At 41.0% G+C, this 19,303-nt stretch overlaps 1 protein-coding gene across 1 annotated transcript in view; it reads right to left on the bottom strand.

The window, feature by feature from the left end:
- The window catches only part of ZC3HAV1 (zinc finger CCCH-type containing, antiviral 1), a 49,106-nt gene that overhangs the window by 5,576 nt on the left and 24,227 nt on the right, over positions 1–19,303 (bottom strand). Inside the window, exons 5-13 of the mRNA XM_015588294.2 lie at positions 18,659–19,298; positions 18,127–18,225; positions 15,618–15,741; positions 13,504–13,678; positions 10,480–10,600; positions 9,152–9,254; positions 5,247–5,337; positions 4,359–4,489; positions 3,864–3,997 (exon numbers count right to left, since the gene is read on the bottom strand). Of these exons, the coding sequence (XP_015443780.1) occupies positions 3,864–3,997; positions 4,359–4,489; positions 5,247–5,337; positions 9,152–9,254; positions 10,480–10,600; positions 13,504–13,678; positions 15,618–15,741; positions 18,127–18,225; positions 18,659–19,298 (1,618 nt within the window). The remainder of the gene's footprint in view (positions 1–3,863; positions 3,998–4,358; positions 4,490–5,246; positions 5,338–9,151; positions 9,255–10,479; positions 10,601–13,503; positions 13,679–15,617; positions 15,742–18,126; positions 18,226–18,658; positions 19,299–19,303) is intronic.

Below are 19,303 nucleotides of genomic sequence, written 5' to 3'. Positions count from 1 at the left end.
CTCAGCGTTAATGGCTCGACAGTTAACAGCTGCATCCTGCACTGCTGTGCTATAGCCTTCGTGAGCAGACGGGGGCAGAGGCTGTGCATTCTCTGTATCATTTCTCACTGTGACAGATAACCACTACATATTCCGGATCACACTACCATCTCTCTGCATCGGTCACACCTCATTTCTTAAGTGTCTGCAAAGAACTATTCCTCTTACCTCAATTTCCAGAACTCCTAATCAATTTAAGCTATTTCGGAAAGAAATTTATAGCATATACGTTTTTCTGATATAAAAAGAATAGAACAAACTCATTTTACCCTTTCTTTTACTGATGCGTGAGAGGTAGATAGGAATTCTGACACATGGTGTTACAACACAGGACTGCTCTCTGGAGCTACTAAAGGCGGGTAGAACCGTCACCCCTACACTAATGGCCAAGGCATGAGAGAAAAAAAAAAAAAAACATTAAGCTGTGTTTGTGTCTTGCGGATCATTTTTCCTCATTTCCTACTTAAAAGCTGTTCACTTTCTTCCTGCTGCCTGCATCTAGCACCTTACTCCCACGCTGCATACTTGCTGGGCTGAGGGGAAAAAATAACACTTTCTGAAATAAGGCTAAGTGGATTCTGAGGCACTTCCAAGGATAAACAGTCATGATCTTCAGTACAGGAATCTGGTGACAACGACTCTGCCTACCATAACACAGTTGTTCATTCCTTCGGATTCTGAGTTACGTTCCAGAAAGCTAACATTTCCAGGTACGAGAATTCCAGTTATGCATGTAAAAGGTGTAAAATAAACAGTACAGAGTTACAGGTAAAAGGAGATTTGACTTAAAGCAAATGGGATTACATCGATAGGCAGGAATTCCATTCATATTTTTCTTCGATGTGCATTTTAATTGTTTGATAAAGTCTTAAAACTTATTTTTCAACATTCAGAGATAGCCGTACATACATTTTAATGGCACTCAGTTACTTTTACACTTGTTCAATTATTTTTTTTCCTATTTTGTAAGAAAGCCTGAGTGCTGATTTGATTCTTCAATTATTTTTGTTTATCAGTGATAACCAAATGGAAGACTTGTCGAGTCGATGAGAAATGATTCTTTATACAGGTATTATAGTCCTACACTCTCCATTCAGAAAAGAGTAACCATTACCCTAAACGACTGACTTTCAAAATGACGTATCAGTTGTTTTTAAATCGTGTTTGCATAATCTGGAATCTACATTTGCTTAAATGATCCAACCTTATGGCCCATTTTCCTAAGACCTGACCTCCATTTTGCGGCAAATACAGGGACTAGATCCCCTGAACCCCAACATCCTCTTCATCCCTCTGCCACTACCTGGTTCTAAGCCACCCTCATTTCTGGCCTGGACTCTTCAAACAACCTCCAAATGTTCTCTCCACCTTCTTTCTTGGTCTTGGTCTCATCCATCCTCATCACGTCATTCCTTCCTAAAGCCATGGATGGTTTACCGTTGCCCTCGGGAAAAACCTCCATCCCCTTAGCATGGCTTGTGAAGCCTATCAGGATCTGACGCCAGCCTAGAGCTCTGGCCTCGTCTGTGTCATTCCCACCACACCTTCAATGTGCTGCTCTAGCTACAGCCTCCCAGGCCTTTGCCAATCTCTCGTCTCCATAAACGCTCTTTTCCCACTTTTTTTTTTTTTTTTTGGCCTAGCTAGCTTTTGTTTGTTCCACAGGTCACACTTAGACTTCACAATATGCTGATTTTCTTTAATCTACTTTATTTGTTTTTCGATTCACACAATATAATTGATGTAATGCAATAATACTGTCAAAAGCATTGTGTTTTTTTCGCAAATTTTTTTTTTTTTTTATAAATAACCATCTTTTATTTAGCCAGACACATGATTTGCCTTAGAGAGAATTAGAATCATTAGAAGAAATTCATAAGGAGAAAGGAAGAATCTTGGCCAGCTTTTGATGACCAAAATAGGATCTAGAAATGCATTGCCAAAAATAAAAGGCTTTAGCTAGGAGGAAAAAAAAAAACTATGAATAAGACCAGGGAAGGAACCCTCTGTAGGCTGACAGTCAAAAAGGGTCCAGTTAGCTCTGACTTGGTCGCTCAGGGGCCTCAGGCCCCGCCACCCCGGGCCTGGACTGGAAGTGAAGGGGTGCCAGAGCGGTCCGGTGGCAGAGGGAAGCATGCGTCTCACCTCCTGTGTGGAGCACCAACATTCCAATTCTCTGTAGCTTCTTTTGCTTTCTTCTATCTAGACACCCATATTATCTTTAAAAATAACATTTTCGTTTCTTTCTTTCTAACCATTTAGCATCTTGATGCACCTGGGCTGCAGAATCTTGGGCAGTTTCATAGACATCGTGAAGCCTAGCAGGACCTCACATCTGAAATACGCTCCTGGCCGTATGCGCCTCCCATCTAGCCTCTCAAGTCCAGTTTGTGCCAGGACGGGTCCTTTGCTTAGCTACCGCCCAAATACGTGCTTCTTTTCCAAATGTCACCTTCTTCTACTTTTTATCCAAATTTCAGTTTTTATAGTCTCCTCTTTAGAGCTGAGTGGCTTTTCCCTAACTGCTGTGGTTCTTGTCCTCCATCCAGACTGATCAGTTCTGGCCCAAGGACAGCTCTTAGGACCTCTCTCACTAACACGCTGTCCATGATTATCCTCCATCTCCCAGTAGATACCCACTTTTTGTCTCCTGTTTATCAAGCTGTAGCCCAGAGCCCTTCTATCTTTCCAGGCATGTCTTATTCGCTCGATACCCCTTGAAGGCAGTCTCTAGAAAATCACACAGATAACAGCCTCGCAGAGTGGTCTGACACGCGCACCACGGGGGCTTTGCTTTCCCTCAGCAGGTAGCAGCATCTCTGAGATCTACCGCTTGGCCTCTTATAGGATAACTGCCTGACCTTTTAAGATTGTAGGCCCGGTGGTTCACACCAGCCTATCTAGCCAGGAATAATAGCATCATGGGTGATGGGAACAGAACACTGACATTAAAAATAAACACAAACAAAACAAAAACCCCTCCTAATTCTGTGTAACAAGAGACAGGCCAAGTAGAAGGATCACTCCCTGACCTTCACAAGGGAGGGCGGCATGGGGAAAAAGGGCAAAGTTCCTGGAGAAACACCTTGCCTATCGGTGAGAACTGCAGGCTACATCCTTGCTGCACGAGGGTGTCTTCTTGGCTGTCAACGACTCTCCCTCATTTGCCAAATTAAAGGAAAAATAATAGCAAGTGAGTAACACTACCAAATCAGCAAAATATATTTCAGAGGGCTTCAGTACCCTTCTGTTTATAAAAGAGGAGAAAGACTAAGCATCCATGTATGTCGCTATCAGAGCCAGTTATGGCCCAAACTGGGAACACATTTATACTGTATTTCCATTTTCTAAGATAGATATTTCAGTTCTGACATAAGAGAGACTCTGAGATGGGGAAAGGCCTCTTCTCCTACCTCTAATGAGAATCCATGAGTGGCAATAGAAGACTATTCCCAGGGGCTTTGTAGGGATGGATGTGGTCAGGAAGAGCCATAGCCAGAACTGAGTAGTAATGGCAGACAATGCAGCCAACAGGTGTAATAGTTTGCAACCATGTATGAGACTCTTTGGTCCTTCCCCCTCTCCCACCCCACCAAAAAATCAGAGAAGACAAAAGCCAGGCTAAGGTGTAGCAATCAAGTCCCAAGTCAATTTATCACTTGAATTTGGGCACTTAAGGTTAAGGGGAGCTTATTTTCTCTCCATCACTGTGAAAGCCTGAATATTCTGGTTAATACAAAATAATTACATATACCTCATATGAGAAGCATGTATAGAGCCGAGTTATGACTCTACTAGCTAGGCTGCTCTATTCCAGCACAAACCTTTTCCGTATTTGGTTTCAACAGTTCCATGTGAGGCCCAGTCAAAATTATTCGCACAGATAAAATCCACATTGGCACGGCATGTTGCATAAAATAGCATTTGTTCGTTCTTCTTCTTCATCTTCATTTTTTTCCTAATACAGGAAATGTAAAACTTAATACTGAGAACATTTCTCTCCCACTCTAGTTAATGACAGTAATCCTAACTACAGTCTAATTGTCTAAATATACTATTTCAGCAGAGTTCAGAAGGGAGCTACTAACATTAAGGTAACAGCTATAAAATATCATGAAAACTTAAATGACGGACACATGTAATCACTGAATTGTAAAACTAAAGCTGAACGAGAGAAGCTCAAGTTTACACAAAGAAAACTAGAGACTGAAGAAACTGCTGACCAGTAAAAGACATCAGTGAATGTAAGTCTTAAAGGACAGATCTTAACCCATCTTTTCAAACTTTCTATAAAGAAACGTGATCATGTGGCCACCAACCTTTCGAAAGCATCCCAGAGCTGTGTGTTCTTGATCTTCTTTATCTTTTCAATCTTGACATTTTTCATGCTTACTTTAAAATATTCGCTTATTTTGACATATTCCGGATGCTGGTTATTGAGCTCTAACAACTAAAAAATTTTTTAAATATGAAAACGTGAAACAGGAAACATTTAAAGCACAATATGTCCACATGTCATGGGGTATCCTTGCCAGGCCTCAGAAAACGGGTGGGATAAGCTGGGTTAGGTTTCCCCATGTGGCAGTTCATTTTAGTAGTGAACTAGCTGGCACTGGGCCCATCTGTTGAGGGTGACTTATGGCTAACAGCAAAGGGAGGCCCCTGAGGTGTCTGATTTAGTTCAGTCACCTGGCGAGTTCCTTGCCCAAAGCCAGTGCAGGGGCAGAGGCAGTGGCGGCGCCCATGGAGCCCAAGCAAACAGCCTGCACCCCCAAATGGAGCATAATGTGGAGGCTAAACAATACAGAAAGTCTTGCCCCAACCAGGCTAGGTGAGGAGGTGAGGAACAGTCTGTGCGACTCCCAGCTTTTTAACTCCAACCAGTGGACAAGTCACTTTTACTCTCTGAGTTCCAGTTTTCTCATCGATAAAGGAAGATACTAGTATCTATCTCACGGGGTTGTCCTGAGAGTCTGTCCCACTGAGATCCTGTGTGGCTGGACTCTGGAGACAACAAGATGCCCTGCGGGGGGCAGTCCTCCGCTGGGACAGTGACACAATCGCCATTCAGATGTCCACCTTTGAATCACGATCCAAGAGTTTTACAGAAGCGATTCATTCATTCTTTCACTCACACACTCATCTGTAGCAAAGTACTTTTCCCCACCTTTAAATAATTCACCCGCCAAAAAGTTAAAACCAAGTACCTGATATCTGTTCGAGGATGGGAAGGAAAAGTCCACCTGAGGAAGGAATGTTGAGGTCAGAGTCTCCAGCTGGGTCTGCGCCGGCTGACTGCTACAAATAAAAGAGTAAGAATTCACTTGGCTCCCCATCCTACGAGCCCAAGTCGCTTCTGTCCTTAACTTCCGGGCACTAAGCAAAGGTTTCTCAGGGAATTTTTCCTTTGTACTTTTCTTTGGACTACATTCCTGCATATTTCTGATATAGATGTACCAGTAATCATGCTTTTTTTAAAATGCAGAAATTATTCATACTTTGGTAAATTAATTAAATGTTATTTTCCCATTCATTTAAAATGTAAAAGCATTGATTCTTTTTCGTTATTCCTGCTCAGCCTTCAAGGGTCTTAATGTGTTAGAATTCAGTGTGTCTTACAGCTACTGTGTCAAATGATAAACATTTTAAGTCTCAGAGATACAGGGGAAAGAATCCTGCTACCTATGAACTGTATTTCAGGGTAACCATACATGAGGAAAAATTCTCCTTTATAGACAATCACAGCTATTAATTACAGAAGAATTGACAGAATTAGAAAACCAACATTTTGCAACCCCTAATAATGGATCTGAACAAGGACTGTCAATAGCTACTAAAACCATTAAGTGACATATCAGATGAGGAATGTTATAATGGAGGGGTCGGACTAAAGTGACCACTCTCCCACCTTCATCACTAAAAACAGGATGGCGAGACACTGTGTACCTCTTAAGAATACTTGACAGGAAGTACAAATCACCACTTATATAGTATTCTCGATCAAAAATGGAAACCAAATCTAATCAACCCTCTAAATCTAACTATCAATTCACAAAAATTACACTCAAATGACCCCGTGAGGATACAACTTGCTACATTTTGAATTGGGGAGATTTTATAGGTCAAATGACCTCATTTCTTTAAAAAAAAAAAAAAAGTGAAGGCGGGGAAACTAATAGATTAAAAGAGGCTAAAGAGACAAATATAGCAAATTTAATATACATACCCTGTTTTGATATAAACTGAAATAAATCAACTGTAAAAAGTTATTTTTGAGGCAATGGGGAAAAAATAGAACATGAACTGGGTATTAAATGATATTAAGAAATTATCAAATTTGGTAGGTGGGTTAACGGTATTTTATGTTTTTTAAAACTTCTTATCTATTAGAGACACACTTTAAGTATTTACAGTGAAATGATATGATGTGTGGGATTTACATGAAAATATTACAGCAAAATAAAAAACGTAGAGATGATGGCAGAGATAAATGAAATAAGAATGATAAAATATATTGATTCCTTGACCCCCCCCACACACACACATACATAGGGACTTATAGTACAATTTTCTCCAACTTTGAAATTTTCCATAATGAAATACTAAATTTTTAAAAAATGCTTTAAGGAAAAAACTCTTTCAAGATCTCCTTTTCTAAAATGAAGTTTCTTTTGGGGTGAGAGATTGGCTCCAACGTGTCTATATTTTAAATTCAAGATTTCCATACTGAATTTGTCTAGTAGAGAGCAGATTAAATTGTTTTAAGGTGCCCATCGACAAAAAAGTGTGCTACAGAGTGCATTTCTCTTTGGACTGTGTGAGAGAGCACTCACAGCCCTTATTCTATCCTAAAGCAAATGTGTCTCCTCCGGGCTGGTGACAGCAGGATTAAAGCTGGTTCTCTACATGACCTCCCACTAACAGGGTTTTCTCAATTCATTTTATTCATTCACTCTCTTAGCTGTCCATTTAGTATCACTATGTACCATTCATTGTGCAAAATATTTCAAGAGCTTTAGGGGGCTGATAACAGCGGAACAGAAGGGAAGAGGTAGGGAGAGCTGTGCTAGGGAAGATGGCTACACAGAAAACTACATCGTAAGGTCGAATGGGCAAGTACCATAAGGGACTTACGAAGTGTTACTGGAGGGCAAAGGAGAAGACTGGAGGACAGTCCCAAGTGTGGTTTGCATGGGGAAAGTGGCATTCAAGCTGGGCCACGAAAGACGCTGGATTTACATGAGTGATGGGGAAGATGTTTCCGGAGAAGAGGAAGAACAAATGGAAAAGCAAGAGGTAACTATGGCATGTAAATTATTGAGACAGACAATGGACTGATTTCATGAAATATTTGGAAATGTCACAAACCAAATTCTTCCCTTGGAATTATATGTGCACAGAAGAAATCATCCAGCTTGAAGTTAAAAAGGAAGAGTCTGGCCAGTTCCTGAAAGGCAACAAAGCATGGTCTCACTGGTGGAGACCAAATAGGAGTGCAAGAATTGTTGAAAAGTCAAAACTGCAGGTTGCTTTAAGAAAATACAGCTTGAATTTTTTTTTATTGAGACATCCTCCCAGAACCACTTGAAAGAATAAGACGTTAAACTACAATGACCTCACTAGTCACCTGAATAAAAAGAGCACCCGCTTCCTGTCCTGCTGCCCTGCTAACACCTCTTACTAACTGAAGTCATTAGAGAGACATCCTGTCTCATCCATCAGAGTGTAAGCTCCAATGAGGGCACAAACTTTACTCTTCCCCACGCTGCAATATTTTTACTTTATTAATTTGAATATGAAAGAGCTGGAAGGGACTCTGGATGGCTAGGACAATCTGTTTCCAAGTCTAGGAGTTTGAATTAAGATATTCAGAGATAATTAGGCAGTAATGGCAGAAGGCAAAGCTGAAGAGATATGAAGATTGGAATTCTGAGGTTAAAAACTGTTGAGCCACAGCCACAGAAAAGTATTAGGAGATACAGATATAGAAATAGATACAGATACAGTCATTGAGTCTGTTAACAGCAGAGGAATAAAACTAGTAAGAAGAAAAGCAGCTAACATTTACTGAACACTCTGACGTGCCGGCCACTGTCCTGAGTGTCTGGAATGCATTCATCAAACAACCTTGACAAATGTGCTATCATTAAGCCCATTTTATAGATGAGGGGATGCAGAGTAATTCACTTGCCCAAATCCACACAATTCATGAGTAGCAGGCAGAATCTGAACCTTGGAATGTAGATCGAGAGTCGGGGCTGTTAACCCCGTCACAAGCAAGGACCTGTGACCCCAGGCTGCTCAGGTTCCAAAGCAGAATAAGAACAGGTGCCCATTCCTGAGGCCTTGATATAGCTCAGTTCCCACCCTTGGATTCTCATGAAATGTTTTCTTTACTACACCATGTTTATCCTTTTAGTAACTTCCTTTTTTCATTAAATACCTTAATTCCTACAACCAAAAGAAGCTAATTAGAACACCTTGAATTTATACCTGTCTTGAAATCTCTTTTATATAATCGCACATCACCCAGGAAAAAAAAAATCCAACTCCAAAAAATGATCATGAACAATGTTGAGTTTACTGAGTTTTATGAGCACACACAGGAGTGTTACACTGAATCCCACACAGCAAAATTTCTTTCAAAATTCCTTTTTTGTCAAGTGTATCTCCAAATCCCCTTGCTCAGGGTTTTTTTTCCTCAGTCCCCATTTCTTTCTCAGCCTCCCATCCTCTACGAATTCCCTCAACAAAACAAAGGCTACACAGAAGAACCCACAGCAGAATAAAACCCGAAGCATTTGATCACTTCCGAGGTGCGCCCCATTCATATAGTCATCGCAGTCAAAGAAGCTGAGGCCGAGAGCAGCTAAGGGACTTGCGGGAAGTCCCCTATGAGTTACAGGGAATGACAGATTTCCTGCTCTAGTACTCTTTCCATCACACTCTGCTGCTTAGCAAGCACTTTGCCCATAGATAACGCAAATGGAAACTGCAATGTAACACAACAGGAACACTTCAAGAAAACAGGCTGCGGATTCGAGAATGACTCGGTGAGATCAATGCGTGACCATCTCAAACGTGCCAGCAAGCAGTGCCTCAGAACACTTACTCTGGCCCACTTTTCATCCGTGCCACATCCTGGGCAGACACAAATTCTGGCCTTCGGATGACATCCTTTTGGGTCTTGGAAGCTACGTTTGTCTGAATCATCCCTTTAGACAGAAAAAAAGAAAACAAACAAGAATTAAGAATTAATTCTAGAAAATGATTTATTGTTATTTTTCAGAGGCTAGTAACAGCGAATATTCATGTCTGAACTGTACATGTATGAACAGAGAAAATCATTTCGGATGGAAACTGCTGATGACAAAAACTTGTAACTGTCACTGCCCTTTTGATAAGACCCAGAAAACAAAGAAGTAAATGAGCATTTGGCAATCAATCTAATCTTTAAATCAAAGGTGGATGGTAAGAGGAGAGGCTAGGGTAACCAAGTCACATCATCCACGTAAGCTGCCCTAAACCAGGCGTCAATGATGAAGAGTTGGCGTGAGTTAGATATACTTTAAAGATTTGTTTCTACATTGAGTGTGAAATGCCATTTCCAATTCGGACGTGTTGTAGATCTAGGTCCGAGCTGCAAACAGAGTGATCTCTTTGAAAAAGAAGTCATCAGATATTGCTAGTGAGATGGTAAAATAGCACGGCCATTTTGGAAAACAGTTTGGCAGTTTCTTATAAACATACACTGCCTGTGCGATCCAGCAATCCCGCTCCTTGCTTTTTAGCCAAGAGAAATGAAAACCTATATCCAAAGACTTGCAGTTAAATGTTCCTGGTAGTATCATAATAACCAAAAAGTGAAAACAATCCAAATATCCATCAAGAGGTGAATGGATAAATAAACCATGGTGTGTGTATGTGAGTGGATGGATAGATTAGATAGATAGATAGATAGATAGATAGATAGATAGATAGATAGATAGATAGATAGATGGATGATAGATAGATAGACAGACAGACAGACAAATAGTCTTACAATATACTTAGCAATGAAAAGAGAAGAACTACAATACATATAACCACATAGATAAATCTAAAAAAAAACATTCAGAGTGAAAGAAATCAGCTACATGCAGAGTATGGAGGTGACAGAGATTTAATTTATATGAAGTCCTAGAATAGATAAAACAAATTGTGCAGATGAGGGAACTGAGGCCTGGAGAGGCCAGGGGCTCCTCACAGAGTTACACGGCCACTGTGTGTCAGAGGCGAGGCGCTCACAGGCCTTCTGACAGCCACTGGCTTCCACACCCTATACTTCCGGTCTTATTAAAAAGAACCCTGATCCTGGGTGCAGCATGCACATCCCTCTGCTCTTGTCCACCTCATGCCGGAATCCCACGACAGGCACCACTGCCAGAAGCAAAATCTTACCTTGGAAACTCAGCTCGTAGTTCCGTGAACCCGCCTGAAATGGCACAATCCCCCTTGGATATAACAGGAAGAAAGACTCCAGGTATGAAGAGTCGATATTTGAAGTTTGCTGATTGCCTACCTAATTAAAAAAAGAAAAGTAAAGATTTCAGGGTAGGCTTTTAATAAATCTCTATCATTGTATCTTATATAATTTTATATTAGTCATGGGATTAAAAGAGGAATGCTTCTTGCCTCCCAAACCAGGTTACAAAGGCTTCCATATTGGGGCCACGCCCGTTTACAGTCTTGTCTATAAGTCCTATATTTCTCAACTGCCTGCCAGGAGAGTCCACCCTGTAGAAACTGGACAGAACAAGGCCAATGAGTCGGTGTCTGAGTATCTGCACGGCTGAGTATGGTTCCGCTGGACCCTCTTCTGGCCCTGCCCTCACACTGTACTCCAGTTCTCAAGGAGTGAATGAAAGAATGGTAGAACCTTCAATTAGTTATTCTCCCAGGAGACTCAAATGTACGCCTGTTTCAGTAACCAGGTTTTGGCTTTTGCCCTGTATCTACATTATTGCCTTGACCTTGGCTTTCTAGAGCTATGTCTTGCCCCTGCCCTGAGTAATTCTCTCAGGCCATGCATGGTCTCCTGCCACTCCTCGATGCCAGCTTTCATGGCTACTAAACTTAGCTACCTGCTGGTAAACATGTCTGAGGGTCTAGATGTGCACCTCGTGCCTACCAGGCTCTGCCACCTGCCACTCCTGCCATAACTCCATCCTTCATCATCACTGCCCAATTGCCTGTCTTATCAATCATCGCTCCTCCTGAAACCACGTCCTCTTCGTGTCTACCATCTCTGTGGGTACAAATCCCGGTTAAGCACCAGAATGTACATAAAAGGATATCAAGTCTACCTTCCAGAGAGTTCACTGTCAAAGCATACGTACCTACCCTTTGTTGGCAAAAGGTTGTTCTCCCAGTTCCTGCCAGGAACTAACCTGGAAACCTCAGTTGCCCAACTCTTATTTAAAATTCGGTTACAAGAAAGAATGATAGAAACCAGGCTGCTCATTATGTTTGTATTCAAATCTCCTGGAACAGCCATTTTTATTTTAATTGGACAGCCAGCTAGAAAAACACCAAATATAGATCCTGTTTTCCTTCCTTTCTTTTTAAAAATATTTATTTATTTATTTTTTAAATTATGGTGTCATTGGTTAACAAAACCTAGTAAGTTTCAGTTGTACGATTCAACAGGAAGGCATATATATTTTTTGCATTGTATGTTCATTACCCACAGTTAGATTTCTTTCTGTTGCCACATTCTTTTTTTTTAATAACAGAAGAACCAACTCATTTTATATAATAATGGTTCTAATTAATATAAGACAGTAGGAATTTAGTCACATCTTCAAGAACACTTCTTATAATAGATATGTGCTACAGACTAAATGAATACATGTTATATGTTCACAGGTTGAAAGTTACATTCCAAAACTCTGCATTTAATACAGACTAAATTTCCCAGGAAGAATCCTGTATTAAAGAAGTTTCATCAGGAAGTTTCTTGATGTTTTACGGAATAACGGAACTTGGGTAAATTTAAATATCATCTATGCCCCACAGAGAGTTCTCCTTAGTCTCTGGGACCCTAATGTCACTAGAATGTAAATATTTTCCAACCTTTTTCTCTTATCTTATTGAAAACGTCAAGCATTTGACTTTAATACCATTGAGGTCCATGGTTTATTTTAATTAACTGGACTTTATAATTTCTATCTCCACAGGCGTCTCACAGAATCACTTTCAAAAACCTGCACTTTGACACCATCCTTGGCCTGAACACAAAAAGAACTTGTACAAAGCTCAACATCGGGGAGGTTTTCACACCAAGGTGCTCCAGCGGCCACCACAGGACAGAGGAGAGCAGGGGAAGGGGACCAAGAGCCCGGCTCTGAGCCCCGGGCCTATGGGCACAGGGCGGCTCCTGTTACTCCAGCGTGCTCACTGCGGTCCCGCGAAGGACCGTTTGAACACAGGACAGCTGGGAAACCGCTATGCTACGTACACAGTGCCGGTAGGACTCCCGCTGCGGGCCTCACTCACAGCATGCACGGTCCCCTCTATGTGGCTCCACAGCAGATGTCTTCCTTTGGCCCCAACAGAAAAAAGCATAGCTCTTCCTGAGTAACTGTTCGTTCTCCCCATAGGGTCCAGGGCGTCTCATACCAGCTTGTTTCTTTGTTTGCTTTGGCAGCTAGGCAACTCAGAGCCAAATTTACGGCCCATTGACTTCTAACTATGTCGAACCTTAAGCTGACATTTCCGTGTCCCTCTTTGTCTTTGAGTTTCGTTTTAATCTCTTGCTTTTACTTTCTCTTTCTCATCACTCTGCTTTCATTGCCTCTCAGTTTCTACTAGGGAGGTTCTAACCTGGAAACATACTTAAGCTCACTCTTGCTCGTTTGCTCTCTCTCTCTCTCTCTAATCTGATGAAACAAAAGGAGAAAGGGACACTAGACAGAGGCTCGGCTTATCTAACTTCTATTCCCCATTACTATATTGCTGTATGGCTAAGCCTAGACTCTTCTAGATCCAGTCTTTGTAGTCCATCCGAATCCAGATTCTGAATCCTAGTGACCATCTATATCAGCCCTCTGATTCTTCACTCTTGCCTTCTTTTCTGGCTGGAAGCAGTAGTCTCTGTACAGTTATTACTAATACACAGAAAGCCAGCTCAAGGTTCCATGCCAGTCCTTGACAGTGAGGAAAAAAGGACATGTAGCTGACTCATGTCTCAAGCAGTTCCTTAAAAATAGCTAATAGATGTTTTTGTTGATGACTGCAATCAGACTACATGCTTGCTAAAAATAAAAATGCAAATACAGTGTGGATAACATAAAAAAGCAACACTTCCTCTACCACGTCCACTCTCCATGGGTAATCATGCAGGCGTCAAACATTTCAGTAATGGTTTTCTTCTGGAATTGACAAGTTTAAACACGTGCCTCCACAAGAAGGGATGGAACTCACCTCCTTCCCATATTGGACCCATGTGTCAGATTCACTCTTCCAATACCAAATCCATTTCGTGGTGAAGGTGAGACCGCTCGGAATCCGGACAGATGAAGGCGTGGAGAGACGTCGGATGGGATTAAAGTTACAAGTCATTTTCTTGAAATCGATTCTATAATTTCCCAAAGAAATGCTGAGAGGGGAAAAGTTTCAAGTTAACAAAATGCTTCAGTGACTTCTGTTTCCTACAATCTGGTTTTTCCTAACAGAAGCAAAGAATTAAAATTTTAGAGCTGAAAGGAACCTTCAAATTTTCTTGATACAGCTCCTGGTCTTAACGCATAAAAAAAAAAAAAAAACCCAAAAACTGAGATACAGAGCGGTAATGTAACTTGTCTACTTGACATATTTAATGGTGTCCCAAAATGTATTCTTTCCTCAAAAAATATCCCAAAATAAAACTGTGCCCACAAAACAACTGATTGGCTCAATGTTAGAAAGTGAGTCAGAAACTCTCAGTAGGTCAGTTTTTTCAATTATATTATTTAAATAGTTATCAAAGTGTAATCCAAGACTCTTCCAGGGAGGCAGCAAGGTCAAATTTATTTTTATAATGTTAAGACATTATTTGCCTTTTTTCAGTTGCATACTCTCACAGGTGCCCCGTGGAGTTTTCCAGAAGCTACATAATGTGTGATTTCACAATAGGTTAAAGAGATTTCCAAATGTATAAAACAATGTCATTCTTTTCAATGAATTTTGTTTTGTTTTTGAAAAGTTAAGTTTTGTTATACATATATACAAGTATAGTTAAATGCATATAACTACTGCATACAATTATATAAGTATAGTTATGTAAAATGCCTTTATTTTAACATGTAATGAGTTTGTTATTTTTAAATGAATCAATATTTAATTTTTCTGTTTGTTTTTTATTGATAGCTATAATCTACATGAACAGAAGCTCTTTGAGATTGTCAATATATTTTAAGACTGTAGAAGGGTCTTGAATCCAAAAAGTTTGAGAATTATTGCTCTAAGAAGTACCCCCTTGATCCCAACCAGGAATGATTTTGTCCCCTGGGGGAACATTTGGCAATGTCTAAAGAGAACTGTGGTTATCACAACTGACACCTAGTGGATAAAGGCCAGGAATGCTACTAACCTACCCCCTGCCCCCACAAAATAATTATCTGGCCCAAAAAATAGTGCTTTAGTCAAGAAACCCTAAACTGGACTCTGGGTGATAATCACACAATAGAATATACAGACGTCAAATTATAGTGTACTCCTGAAAACTATATAATTGTATTAACCAATTTTACCCCAATAAACTTAAAAAAGAAAAGAAAAGAAAAGAAAAGAAACCCTGCTTCAGATTTACTGAGGGGGGTAAAAAAAAAATCACCTAGAAACAAGAAAATAGCTGATGCCACCCTCTAGTGGCAAAACGCAGCAACAGAATCTCCAACAAAAATTCATTAAATTTGCAGATGATGAAATGTATGTAATTTTTCTGCCCCAAAGAATTTCTTTATAAAACTAGGATGCATCTTATAAATATGGTCACGAATGGTATCACCCATTTCAGTCCTGACAGAAACAAAAACGTAAGGTATCTCCAGGACAGAGGAAATAGCAAACATAAAGGCTATTTATAAAATGCCAAAGTAAACAACGAAATTCTGCACCAGAACTATATGCAATTACTCAAATCATGTTCTAAAACTATGAAATTAAGCTGAAGCCTTTTTTGAGCTAATCATTCAGTACTTTTAATAGTCCTACCACAAGCTGATAGGAACGCAAACAAACCTCTGCATTGTGTTTATCTGCAGAATACACTGACAAATAGCAACTAAACAAATAATCATGTCACTGTTTATTTTGTATGAGTTAGGAAAACAGTCCCAGAATCCTTAGTATCAGTCAGGCTCTGCATGACTTCAAATCTACCCAGCTAATGGGTTGTTGTTGTTGTTGTTTTCATTAACTCAGCAGGCGTTTGCTGTTTTAATCTCAAACTTGAACGAGATTCTAAAGGAAACTCTTTTCTTCTTCCCATAGGCTAGCACTGTTTTCCTTTGATGATATCCTGGCTCTCACAATCCAGAGTCCAGCCACTGACTTACATGCTGTTTTTGGGGTCACAGTAGGCCTTCTCAATATTCTCCATGGGCTGGAGGTCCATCCAGGTGCTGGCATTTAACATCTGCCACCGGTATGGCAGGACGAAGTGGACTTTGTTGCAGTCGTCTACAAAGACAGAGAGGAGGTCTGAGGGTCTGTTGAGTGGAGGTTCCAACTAGTTCAACCAAGTTCACTGCCGACTTTCCCCATCAAGGCCTGCCTTTTGCACCCTGCCAGACCTTATGCAAGCACATTTCCCATCTACACCTTTGCTCATGCTGGCTGCTGCCTGAATTGCCTCATACCTATGTCTCTGAGTTCCTTTATTATCAATGGAGACTCATCAGAAAACAAAAGATTCCCACTCTCCCAAAAGCCCCTTTGCCCACATGTAAATTTGAGGTCGTTATAAATTTAAAGTTACCCTCTCTGTACCAAAGTGGATATATGCAGACAAAATGCTCCCCAGCACAGGCCACTGCTGTCTTTCCTTGAAGCTTCGCCTACTATTTGCCTCTTCCAGAAAGATTCCCTCACTCATCTCTCTCTGTTCTGATCTGACTTATATTCTGTATTCCCTTAGCCAGCACTCAGTATCGTTTGTGCTTTTTAATTTATGTATTTACTTATTTTATGCAGTTTTCTCATTTGTGGAAGTTCTGATACCCTACTGTAATTACATATCATTGAAGAACAGCTTACATCATTGTTTAGCTTATATTTCCCTTGCAGGACTGGCGTAGAGCTGGGCATGCCAAAGATAGCTAGTAAAAGAATGCTTGCTGAATAACGAATTAATGTTATAAGCTTGTAATACAGGAATACAGAAAATAGTTGTTTTTCACAACTTTCATTATGTTATGTTTAAATTGTTTCGAAATGTCCTCAAGGTATGTGAGTATTTTAAAACAAAAAGAGGCAGGTTTAGACGTCACAGGGAACTCATAGAATGAAACTGCCTGAGATTTGGCTGATTCGAAAGTATATAACAATTCCTTATAGTTCATACCACACACCCGTTAGAATGGCTGCTATTAAAAAAAAAAGAAAAGAAAAGAATGGGTGTTGCTGAGGATGTAGAGAGACTGGAACCCTTGTGCATTGCTGGTGAAAAATAAAATGGTGCAGCTGCTGTGAAAAACAGTGTGGCAGTTCCTCAAAAAAATTAAACATAGAATTACCATATAATCCAGCAATTCCACTTCTGGATATATACCCAAAAGAATTTAAAGCAAAATCTCAAGCAGATATTTGTACGCCCATGTTAATAGTACCATTTTTCCCAATAGCCAAAAGGTAGAAGCAATCCAAGTGGCCATCAACAGATGGATAAATATAGTGTGGAATATACATATGACGGAATATGATTCCACCTTAAAACGGAAAGAAATTTTCACACAAGCTATAACGTGAATGAACTTTGAGGACATTATGCTAAGTGAAATAAGCCCATTGGACAAAAATAAATATTGTGTGATTCCACACATATGACAGACCTAAAATAGTCATATTTATAGAAACAGAAACTAGAATGATGGCCACCAGGGGCTAGAAAAGGGGAAAATGAGGGGCTATTGTTTAATGGGTACAGAGTTTCAGCTCTGCAAGATAAAAAGATCTTGATATGAGTATAATTAACACTAACTGAACTGTACACTTAAAAATGATTAAGATGGGGAGGAATCTATGTTATATATATTTTACCACAATTAAAAAAACACAAAATTTTAAGTTAAAGACTTTTGATTGAGAGAACACAGGGCAGAATCCTCCCCTTCAGACATAAGGCAAATGAGTCTCAGATCACTAAAGTGATCAAGTGAATGAAATCAGACACAGTGCCCAGGCCTGGGACAGAGATATAAAGGTGAGAAAGCGGTATAAGAGTGAGAGGGCAGCAATTTGTCCCCAGCATAGTCCCATGGGAATCATTTCTATAGGAAGCCTGGTGGGAGGGGACAGTGACCAGGTGTGGCAACGCAACTAGGAGGACACACAGATCATGTAGGGCACAGGTCTCTTCAGTGCAAGAGTTCGGAAGGAATGCAAACAGCCCCGAGTCCAGAAGAGAGACAATGCCTAAAGGACAGGAAATGAACTTTGAAAATGTGTCTGCTAGGATACCTTTGTGATTTGGATTTGTCTGTCAGCTTGCTTTTAGTATATGAAAAGATAGGTCCCTGATTAAGTCTATTTCACCTAAAACTGAATTGCAAAAGGAGAAAGTATACTATCACGCAGTGGTGAAGAACACAGGTGGGCTGGGTGGTGTAGGGACAAAACCCAATTGTGTTACTTGGGTATGTGAGGTCTTAACATCTCTATTCCTCCACCTTCCATAACTGTAAAATGGGTTAAAGACAGAACCTACTTCTAAGGTTGATATGAAGTTTAAAGAAGATGCACATAAGGCTCTTAGTATTGTGCCTGATATATAGCAAATGCTCAGAAATGTTGGCTATATTACTATTAATAAAGTTTCTGCTTCCAGAAAGACCGTAAGTTACTCACTAAGTAGACACCCCTTATTCAGATGGTCAAGACAAATTTCCTTTGAGTCATGATCATCCATTCCGGAAGATGCGGTACTCGCAACATCAGATACGGAATCTATAAAACAAAAGAGGATGCATGTACGCCAATCTTAATGTTTAAACCCCAAATCAAGATCCCTGGTCTCACAATGGGAAAGAATGTCTAAAATGTTCAAGAAAATTCCTACCATTCATGTGTTGCTCATGAGAACCTAGACAGCCCTCCATAAATGCAAACGTGAACATTAGGATCACATGGGAGTTACATGTATTTCTTAAACCATTGTCAAGCTATTCCTGTTCTCGATAAACGTAGCAGTTGATTCCATACTGTTCTACTGGTTGGTCCCTCCATCTTCTATGTCAGTCGCTTCACCAGTTCCTCCCCTTAACGAACCCTCTAACTCTATGCCCTTTAATAACCGCTGGAGCCCATCCAAAGAGCACCAGCCACAGCCGCTCTCCCGCAGACACAAGACAGGGGGCCCTTTTGTCCTTTACTGACTTACTCAGAGCACAGTCTGGGGTCCGTCGTGTGAGCTCGCCGGCAGAGCTAAGGGGCATTTGATCAGAGTTCAGACCACGGGCCTCACAGGCTGCAGCTCTGTTGCTCGGGGAAGGTATAGAAAGCGCCTTGGGCAGAGCGCTGACTTGCGTGGGGGCCGTGGGCTCCGCAGGTGTGGGCAGGACCTGGGTTCTCGGCTTCTGGCTTCCAGAGCGTAACACGTCTTGGTCCCCTCTGACTGCCGATGTGAAGCCAAGCCCGACGACACCAGTGTTGTTCACATCGGTAGTTTCGTACAGAACTTTACTAGAGCCGTTTCGTGCGTTGTGGACAGACTGACCCATCCAAAACATCTTCTCCCTGTCTTTGCTGTTACCGAACGCCACTCCCGCTTCATCGCCGTCGGGGAGTTGGCTGCCGGTCTGGAGATTGGTGTGAGCGGCTGCGGCCTCCTGATTCCTCGGTAACGATCTCTCTCTCTCCCTCGTGGCTGCGGTTTTGTAATGTGACGATCTCGCCGAAGTGGTATCTGTGCCCAGTCCATTAAAATCACCATCAAAAAGCGGAACGTGCTGGGCGTCGTGCTGCCCACTCCTGCCCTCGACGTCCGGGTGGCCCGAGGAGCGCAGGCCCGCGCCCTGTCCCGCGG

The sequence above is a fragment of the Pteropus alecto genome, unplaced genomic scaffold (genome assembly GCF_000325575.1).
Source record: "Pteropus alecto unplaced genomic scaffold, ASM32557v1 scaffold22, whole genome shotgun sequence".
Lineage (NCBI taxonomy): Eukaryota > Metazoa > Chordata > Mammalia > Chiroptera > Pteropodidae > Pteropus > Pteropus alecto.
This window is presented reverse-complemented; position numbering and strand designations above follow the sequence as displayed.